The 10,818-nt window shown below is 33.6% G+C and overlaps 1 protein-coding gene across 1 annotated transcript in view; it reads right to left on the reverse strand.

Moving 5' to 3' along the window:
• The window catches only part of NDUFS4 (NADH:ubiquinone oxidoreductase subunit S4), a 43,675-nt gene that overhangs the window by 24,281 nt on the left and 8,576 nt on the right, over positions 1 to 10,818 (reverse strand). Inside the window, 1 exon segment of the mRNA XM_017854292.1 lies at positions 3,666 to 3,739. Coding sequence (XP_017709781.1) covers positions 3,666 to 3,739 — 74 coding nt within the window.

Consider the following 10,818-nt stretch of genomic DNA (forward strand, 5'->3'; position numbering starts at 1 on the left):
AAAAAAAAAAAAAAAAAATTCGTTGGACATGGTGGTGCATGCCTGTAGTCCAGGAAGCTGAGGCAGGAGAATCGCTTGAACCTGGGAGGTGGAGGTTGCAGTGAGTCGAGATTACGCCACTGCACTCTAGCCTGGGTGACAGAGTGAGACTGTCTCCCCACGCCCTCCCAAAAAAAAGTTTTCCAGAAAGCAACTGAATCTGAAAATCTTACTCCCCTTATTGTATTGATTTTCTACAATCTTTAATGTCAAGGGAAACCATGCTCATGACTTCTCTTTTTATTTGACATTTAAAAGGGAAATGAAAAAACTAAGGTGATGCAAGGTAGGCTTTTATTTTCAGAATAGTCCCTGAACTGATATACAAATAATCAACTGTATATCAAATACAATTGATAATTTGATTTGTATATCAATTATCAAATACAATTTGATAACTGTCAAAAGCTAATATGCTTTTAGGCTGCAATTAATATAAAATATAATTTGATAAGTGATATAGAAATCATCTTTTGTGTAGGAATGTGGCAGTTTTACCCTAACTTCCTATTTCTAGATACTACTGAAAGGAAAGCACTAACGCCCATAAATGTATAACCTTTGTCATATTTTACTGTTAACACAGAATCAGCTGTATTAACAAAAACTCATTTTCCCCTAGACAGCATATGAGTAGGGCACTGGGCTAGATAGCAAAGAAATAAAGACATATATGAACTAGCCCATGGGCTTTAACATCCTTAAGTCTATAGTTTTTGAAAATTACCCAATCCAACTTCTCATTTCAAAGATAAAGAAATATGCTTCTAAAAGGCTAAGTGTACTGAAGCATGACTTGTTCAAGTTCTCCTGTGAGGCAGACCACTGTGGAATGAGATTCTTAGTTATCAGCCTCTTAATCCAGTAGTCTTTACATATTGGTGCATCTGAACTTTTTTTTTTTTTTTAATGCCTTAACTTATCAGAACATTGGTTCACTCAACCTTCAGTAGCACTAGTTGACAACAAATGACTTAGCTGGGGGATAGGGAGGATCCATTTGTATGCCCTTCACTACTATTTACCTACCCAAGAGGGGCAAATCAGAAGGAAGGGGATGCTGTGGAATTTGGAAAAGATCCCCCACCTCCACTTCTGTAATGCTTCAATGGTGTTTGTTTAGATCTTGCTTCCACTGTAGCTGAAGAAACAGGCTTTATCTATTTAAAGACATAGAATGTTATACATTAAATAAATAAGGCAGATCATAAGTACTATAGCGAAATCAAGAGTGGAATAATCATTGAGGACGTTTCCAGGGGATGAGAATGGTTTCAAATTCTTGAGTAAAGAAATATGTTTCTTTCTATTTATTTATTAATTATTTTTTGAGACTCAGTCTCACTCTGTCACCCAGGCTGGGGTGTAGTGGTATGATCTCAGCTCACTGCAACCTCCGCCTTGTGATTCTCCCGCCTCAGCCTCTTGAGTAGCTGGGACTACAGGCGTGCACCACCACGCCCAGCTAATTTTTGTATTTTTAGTAGAGACAGGGTTTTGCTTTGTTGGCCAGGCTGGTCTCCAACTCCTGACCTCAAGTGATCCACCCACCTCAACCTCCCAAAGTGCTGGGATAACAGGCATGAGCCACTGTGCCTGGCCAGAGAAATATATTTTAGAAAGTCATTTATTCCATCAGATATTGAGTGTCCATTATATGTCAGGTTTTGTGCTAGGTGCTAGGCACAAAGCAGTAACCAAGACAGGACATAGTTCTGCTACTTTATAGGTTAAAATTCCTGATTCACTGTTAGCCTACAATTTTATGTCACTAACCACTAGGCTTTTTAAAGTTACACTTTCTATAGACTTTGATAGTGTTCCTCAATTTTCTTTCCTGGGGAGGTAGAAGTCAGATGAGAAAGCCACTTGATTTTAATAGGAACAGTGGTGAGCTCACACCGGCAATTCACATGGCAACTGTAGTCATGCAGTCCTTGTGACCACTTAGAGAAAGACTAACCAGGGATTTAACAATTTAACTAGATTTCCTGTTATTAAACTCACGTCACAGACTTCAAATGAATAATTTTCAAAGTGTCGGACATGAAATATGGTAAGCTGAAAAGATAAAAAAAATTAATGGAACTGTTTTCCATAACTATGTTACAGTTTAAAAAGAGAACAATGTTATTTTAAGTCAAAATAATATTTTAAAAGACCACTTTTAAGAACAATTATGTAATTAAGAAAATTGGAACTTGCCAAGAAAGTATAAATAAGGAATTGCACTTAAGAACCTTATAAAAAGTTTTTTAAAGTCTATTAATAACATAATAGGATATATTTATATACTATCATATACTTAACTATTTGTCAGACCCTAGTCTAACTACGCACTTTTACTTTTATTAACTCATTTAATCCTCATAGTAATTCTCATTGCACATATGGGGAAACAGAAGTATAAAGTCATACAGGTAGTGAGTGACTCAACACAGATTCAAAGGCAGATAGGTTGACTTCAGTCTTTTAATCATAAGCTATACAATACTAAGTGGAAAAGAAAGCAAATATGTTAGATTATAACCTTTATAGGGCTTTCACATTTGTATGTCAGATACGTTAGACAACACTAATAATCTCTTATTTTTATATACTGCCTTACAGTAACAATGCACTTAGACAAATTCAATTTGACAAACTAGAATAACAGGATACATTAGGTACAAATGTTTAGTAGTGCATTTGAATCTAAGGAAGACAAACAGCAGACATACTGGCTGGAGGGAGATGAAGGTCAGAACTAATAGTTATCAAGTAGAGTATCCATTATGTATCAGCTGTCTCCCGCTTCATGAGGTAGGTACCCTTATTTCAACTAAGAAACATTAAGTCCATTATGAAACTAATCCAAAATCATATAGCTTCAAAGTGGCATAATCAAGATTAGAATCCACACTAGTCTGACTACAAAACTTCCTTTCACTATACTAAGTTGGCTTAACAGCAGAAAATAAGGAAAAAGGAAGACATTTTGCATTTTTGTTGATAGCAAAATCAATATAACCCAATGATGTTAGGTGGCTGCCCCAAAAGTGAATATACTCTTAGGCTGCATTAATATTATTATACAGTTGAGATTAGGCTTGGTATTAGGCCCACCATATCTAGAAAAGTAGCAAATGTGTGCATTTAGGCTGAAGGGAAATTTTACAGGCAATATGACAATATTTTCAAATAATTGAAGAGTTATTAAATAGATTAATAGACTAGATTTTGGCATTGCATTTTGGCTCAAAAAACTTAATTGTAAATGGAGGTGTCAGAACTGGACTAGGCTGCCATATATGTTCAATTAAGTTTAACCAAATGTTAGTAATTTCACAGACGAATTCATAAACAAGGTAGGTGGTTCAGTAGTTTCATTCCCTGTCTGTACTTCAAATTAGAGCACTTTGTCTTTTACATGTTAGATGAGTATTCCACTTTAGGTTTTTTTTTTTTTGGAGGTGGGTGTTCTGACGCAGATTAAAAAGTCTGAAACCACTGGATTGGATATATCAAATATTAGATACATTGAAAGCACTGGATTTCAACTCAAATTCTGTATACCTGACTGATTTTAATTAAGATTAAGAACATAAAACCATATCTTGACTTTGTCAAAAACAGACCAAACATACCATTTTTTTCTGCAAAGGAAACTGCATCTTCTTTAGTACGGAAGGTTAGAACCATGTTGGATAAGGGATCAGCCCTGTAAGAAACAATTTTTTTCCAAGGTTTAACATTAAGCTTTGGCTGAGAAACAAAATCAGTATTTAAAATAAAATAAAATATAACAGAAACCAAACACAAAAACTTGGCAATAAGCTTACTATAAAATCAGCACAGTACATTACCAATGGAACTATTTTATTTGTAATAATCTCTTTAAAACTGTTAGTCTGGAATACTTTTTTCTGTGTTAAATTGGGAGATTTTAATATGTATTGTCAAATAATAAAATTCATAATTGCCAAAGGCAGTCAGTTAGCCTTTAATAATTTTTTCAACTCTAAAAAAAATCTGAGATGAATTAAAAAAACTCAGGAAGATTCTTAAATGGAACTTAAAATTTACTATCAAGATTACTGATGTGTAAAATTGCTAGTACTATCATTACCTAAGAAAATGCAACAACACATTCTTGTTTTTTAACTTCTTTTGAGTCTCCTTTTTGAAGATTATCCACTCTTGACAAACCTTCCATCACTAACAATATTCTTTTAAAGCATTAAAAAAGAAGCTCCAAGATCTGACATCCAATTGAATTCTTCAATGTAGTATAGTATAGTGTTAATGTTTACAAATCTACATAGGCTCTTTAGAAAATCCAGCTTCAAGAAATGTCACTTTTTTTTGTTTGTTTGTTTATTTTTTTTTTTTTTTTTTTTTTTGAGATGGACTCTTCACTCTGTTGCCCAGGCTGCAGTACAGTGGTGTGATGTGGGCTCACTGCAACCTCTGCCTCCCAGGTTCAAGCAATTCTCGTGCCTCAGCCTCCTAAGCAGCTGGGATTAGAGGTATGCACCACCACACCTGGCTAATTTTTGTATTTTTAATAGAGACAGGGTTTCACTATGTTGGCCAGGCTGGTCTCGAACTCCCAACCTCAAGTGATCTACTCACCTCATCCTCCCAAAGTGCTGGGATTACAGGCATGAGTCACTGTGCCCGCCCCACTTTTATTCTTATAACAAGGTAGAACACTATTTGCTACAAATGTTTATTGTGACTCTCTCAGAGGTGAATAATATAGCATTCTATGAAACATTGTTTAGAAATGTGGAAGTAAAAAATATAGAAAGGAGGATTCAAAAGGTAATTTGGATAGTGGAAAGATGTGAGAAGAGAATAAACGGGGAGTACCTCTCACTAACAGGAAGACCCACAAATTACTGCTGCCAAAGTTCTGGTCACAGACCATGGTTGCTACTCTGAGATTCCTATAGTTATATATATTCTTATCATAACCCACCCCCTACCCTTTGTAAGCAAAAGAGCTTCATATGGCTGGCTATATTAGTACTAACATCATAATTTTTTATTGGTTCCTCCTTTTCAAAGCACACACGATTTTCCAGTTGATAGTTAAACTATACATACTGAGAACAGAAGTGTCAACACAAATATGATGCAGTAATATGTTAAGTGTTGACAGGCACACTGGCTTAGTTGAGAATAAGAAACAAGACAGAAAAAATTGCAGGAAAACTTAGGAGCCAGGAGACCAGAGCTCTGTTTCCTGCAAAGATGGTATAGCCTGTATTATTATCCTCACTTTATGAATACATACATATAGAAATCAAAGAGTAACAACTTATATCCATTGTATCCAATAGTAACAACATTCATCCACTGGAAGAAGCCACTATTCTTCCAGCCATTCAGTTTCTACCCTTCTCATTCTCCTTCATTTCCTGTATTTTGCAGTTCTTTTCTAGGTATGCTGTCACCACCAGTTTAAGCTCTTTTTCATTCTTCCCATAACCCCAGCCTAACTAATCTTTCTGCCTCCTTGACTCCAATCCATCCTTCACCAAGATTAGTCTTCCTAAAGTTCAAATCCCAAACTTACTCACTGCCCAGTTCAACAATTTCAAATAGTTTTCACTGTCTATCACATTAACTTCAGGCTTCTACCCTGGCATTTAAGCACTACTATAACATGGACAGAACTACTTGCTAGCCTTCTTTTTAATTACTCCCCTGAGAAGTAACCAACCAGTCAAATCAGGTTGCTAATTTTTTTTATATAAATGCAGGCTGTACTTTACCATCAGTTCAATTTGTTCCTTCCTCTTGGAATACTCTCCTATTATCTGTACATGGAAGTCCATCCAAATAATCCCTCATGGTTCACTTTGAATACCAACTTATTCCATGAAGTCTTTCATATCCTACCCTCCTCCAACTGTATATAATCTTTTTCAACCTCCACTAAATATAATTTGTGCTTTTATTTTTAGACTTTATTTGCTCATTTCTCAATTACTGAAGTTCCAATTTGAGTAATGGCAGAATATTATATCAGATTTATCTGTCTAACTATAAACTCTGGACAAAACAGAAAAATAATTTTCAGAGACCAGAGAGTGACTAATAGCAGGAAAAAAACTAGGGTTTTCTTTTAAAAAAGGAACCACAATAGATTTGGATCCTACTTTATACGGTGTTTCCCATAAGGTATTCTCTAGTCTAGACAAGCTAGGAGCATCGAGAACTCAAGCAGAAAGTCGTAATCTTAGTGCAAGGTGCCTGGAGATGGAGTCCAGGATTGCCAGAGCAGCTGGAAAGGAGTAATCCACAGAGCAGGGAGCTTTTGAACTGTACATGATTGAGCAAGGCTTCAAAATGATAGCTGGGAAGGCTGAAAGAACTGAGCAAAGATTTCAGCAGCTGCCTGTTACAGGAGAGACTGAGTCTGAAGGGAGAATGTGGGTAAACACCTTGTGCTTTCCATCAAAACTTCAGAAAGGCCGTGCCTTTTTATTTTTTAACACTAGGTTCCAAGACTAAGGGTAAAACTGAAACAGATCCACTCCAACAATGCATAATCCTCCACAAGTTCAAGATGATCTGTCAATAATTTCACTGTCTGTTGGAACAAAACTTATCAAGTTGCTACTGTCATTAATTTGAGAAACATCAGGGATCAGATAATTAATAGATTGTTGTTATTTCTTAATATAAATTGTTTGAATAACTAGTGACTAATATTTCAGGGACTAATTAGCGTATTAGAAAGTCACATATCCACTAAAAGATATATACGAGATTTTTCATTTTAGTACTATATTATACATAATAATCCAAACAAATTTACACAAATAACCATCAACAAACAGTGTGCAATGGATGAATCTCACAAAGTTAAGCAAAAAAGCCAGTCACGAAAGAGCACATTCAGGATGATTCCCTTGAAGTGAAAAAAAAAAAAAAAAATAGGCAAAACTAATCTATGTTGTTAGAAGTCAGAATTTTCAGTGGTTACCTCTGGAAGGCTGAAATCCGAAAAAAGCATGGGATGAAATGGGAACTTCTGAGATACTGGAAATGCTGTTTCTCAATCTGGGTACTACTCACATGCATATATGTTCAGGTTGTAAAAATTCACAAAGCTGTATGCTTCTGATCTGTATACTTTTCTTAATGTATATTTCAATAAAGTTTAAAAAGCAATATTAAGCCTGGCAAAATAATACATTGTATCTGTTCATATTTCCAAGGTTGATTTTAGGTATTTTTCCTCCAATATCATTTTCATATACTTTACTACACACTAATGAACATCAGTAACCCAATAAAATTATACCAAAAATTGTTTCATAATTATAATGTCCAACATTGGTTGGCGAATTGCTTTTTGTTCTACACCATAAAACAGATTTTGTGAAGATACCTACTATTTGTGAATTTCAATGATCATTTTCTGCTTATGAGCAAAGCCTATTTAATATTATTCAAAACAGATCTAAGTATCAATACAATATAAAAATTAGCATTATAAATATCAACTGACTCTTGACTTTACCTAAGAGAACTATTCATGCATAAAAGATATTGGTGAAACATTTTGGCACCGAGAATTTTTCTTAGATGCCCTCTGAATGGCACAGAACAGCAAGTGAATGACTTTCTTCTTGGGAAGCTTAGCTTATTTATTTATTTTTTTAGTTTAAGTATCAATAGCAGTTATAAGTGGCTCTAAATGCTGTTAGTTTGATTAGCACCATTCAGAAATATCAGGTGGTTATCTTTCTGCAAATAGCAGACATATATAATGAAGACCATAGAGAAAAAATATGTAATATTAAAACCAATATTTTAATAAATACTTTTGTTGTTATTTTAAAAATATTTCTGATGTAAGAAATGCCAAATAGCTGGGCAAAAAAATATATATATATATTCTGCTATAGAAGTTACGTGTGCATACTCCCTCCACCCTCCATCAGGCCAATTCCACTGATTGGGTGAATGCAAAAATGTTAAATACATATTACCAAACACATATTACTTAAAAATAGTAAATCCATATCCAATTATAAAACATATAATTGGATTAGAAAATATGTAACTGAAATTCACTACGTCAACAGATTAAAGAAGAAAATGCCCTTCAACAGATGTTACAAAAACATTAAAGCTCAATACCCATTCCTGATTTTTTTTAAAATTATTGGTAGATCAAGATTAGAAAATAACTTTGTCCATTTTAGTATATCAGAAACATTTCTGCTAAAAAATGAAAAGGCAATAAGGATGTTGAGTATCATAACTAATATTCAACTTTGCAAATTCCAGCCAATGCAACAAGGCAAGAAAGAGAAATTGGCTATAAGGAGAAAACAAACTGCCACTATTGTTAGATTATACAACTAGAAAATCAAAGTGAATCCTTTGAAAAACCATGAGAACTAAAGAGACAGTACATAATGTGGCTTATATGCAAAATCAACTTTAAATATTAGCAATACTCAACTAGAAAATGTAATGAAGAAACTTCATCTGAAATAGTGATAAAACTAAAATATCTAGGCATAATTTTAATAAGAAATGTGAAAAACTTACACTAAGAAAATCATGACATTTCACCAAAAGACATATGAACTTAAATATATGCATATACATACAGTGAAAAAAGTCTGGAAGGATATATACCAAATTGTTGTGGGGGCTTCTATGGAGGGAGGGGCAGTATACTGGTGAGAGGGTAGTAAGCAAGAGAGGGAGAGGAGTAACTGGTAACATTCCTGGCTTATATGTTATATATGGAAACATATATCTATAGCTTAAATCTAAAATGCAAACACAGTCATTTACTTGTTCAAAAGTCAGTAATGAGATGAAAAGTAGACAGAATCTTTATTTAAATTTAATTAAAAAAACCTGCACGACCTGATTAAAGCAAATTTTAAAAGTGCCTTGGCAATGTGTTACAACGTAAAGGGGAAAGATGATACAGACAATACTTCCATTTGCTACTTACTCATCATCAAAAAGAACTATCTGCCAACCTAAGTAAGATGTCCACTTTGATGACTTAAGGCTTGAGGATCAAGTGATGAGAGAATTTGCAACATCTGCATTCGTGCATATCTCTGCTTAAACTGTTTGACCTTCTATGTCCTCTATGATGTGGAACAAATCCTTGTTTCCAGAAGCTGAATGACAGATTCATAATTTTCCAATGAAAAAATATTTTTAAAATTTAACACAGAAGTCACATTTTCAGAATGTGATTAACACAAAAAGTACTGAGTCCAATGATCACTGAGTTTCAATGACCAATGTACACTAATACAGCTGAGGAAAATAAATCATTTTAGGTTTAATCAAAATTAAAGTCCTGCTTACAGAAATAAATGAAAAGTAAGTATTTACTAACCTAAAATATAAAAGACTGTAAAAAAAATGAGATTAATAACCAATAGTTATCTTTGGCAACTCGCTACAATATTAAACAAGGATAAGTCATGTTCTCTCCGTGCAACAGGATCAAGGAGATTTAAAAGTAAAACACTTGGGTCAAACTCAAAGGATAATTTTGCACCTTAAGATATTTTTCATATTTACACAAAGATAAATCTTTTACCTTTGAGTTCTAACATTTAAAGACTCAGGTAATTAAAAGAGCATAAGAAAAGCTCCACTTTGGATGAGAGAAGAAATGTAAATACAGTACTTTAAAATATGAGTTTAGAAATCTAAAAACAAAGATCAAACACATTTATCTTAAAATCCTACATGTGAACCAAAGTGGCCTTTCAAAAAAATACTGTAGATAAGCAGATAACAATGAAATGTATTCGGTATATTTTTAAAAAATAAAACGATGTTTATAGTCACGAGGCCCATTTTCACAATGAGGATCCTTCCCCTCAATCCCCACTGAGGAAAACATATGGGAAAACACTTAAGATTTCAAATTTCTGTCACAATATTACCATTGTAACTTTGTAAAATTACCTTTTCCATTAGCACTGCCCCTGCTGCTCAATGAAATGTGTCCTTTCCTGTGTATTTAAAAGCAAGATAAAAAAAGAAAAAAAAAATCCTTCCAAAGGTATATAAAAATAATCTCTGCAGGTGTTACATTTGTCATATTTCTTATACTGCATACTTCTAATCCTCTGTAATACTCTTACATCAGCAGGGTTAGATATCTGTTAAATCCCCCAAGCCATTCCATCAATATGATAGACCTAGACAGAATTATCTATCAGTTAGAAGAAATGAATAAAGTTAAGCCCAAGATCCCCTAAATTAGGAAACCTTGTGGCTTTGGAAACAAATATAGTCTAGGTATAGGATGGATAGTCATTTCTCTTTTAGCATATCCTAAAATCATTCCTTGACCACAGCAAAAAACACATGAAAATATTAACATTCTCTTTTCTCCATTAAATATAGTAATTCTCCTGATTAAAAAAAATACAAGTCTATATGAACTTATCTAGCCAGGTTTAAAGTATTTTATATTTTGAATATTCTACATATTAGTATTATATATATAATTGTAAAATAAAATATAAGCAGGCTGAGAACCCAAACTATGGTCAACCCATTAATTTATCTGGGACACAGGTTTATTTTTTAGTTAAGTGATAAAATTTAATTAGATGATCATGAAAAACCTTCAGCTTACAATTCCAACAATTTTATAAAAAGCTTTAAAATATCTCACAAAAAGAAGTCAGAATTCAATATGTTCAAGCAATAAAATTATGTACTATTTTTGTGTCATTAAAATGCTAAAAAAAGAGTAGCAATTCTCTATTCTAATCAAAT

This window comes from Rhinopithecus bieti, unplaced genomic scaffold (genome assembly GCF_001698545.2).
Source record: "Rhinopithecus bieti isolate Rb0 unplaced genomic scaffold, ASM169854v2 scaffold_37881, whole genome shotgun sequence".
Taxonomy (NCBI): domain Eukaryota; kingdom Metazoa; phylum Chordata; class Mammalia; order Primates; family Cercopithecidae; genus Rhinopithecus; species Rhinopithecus bieti.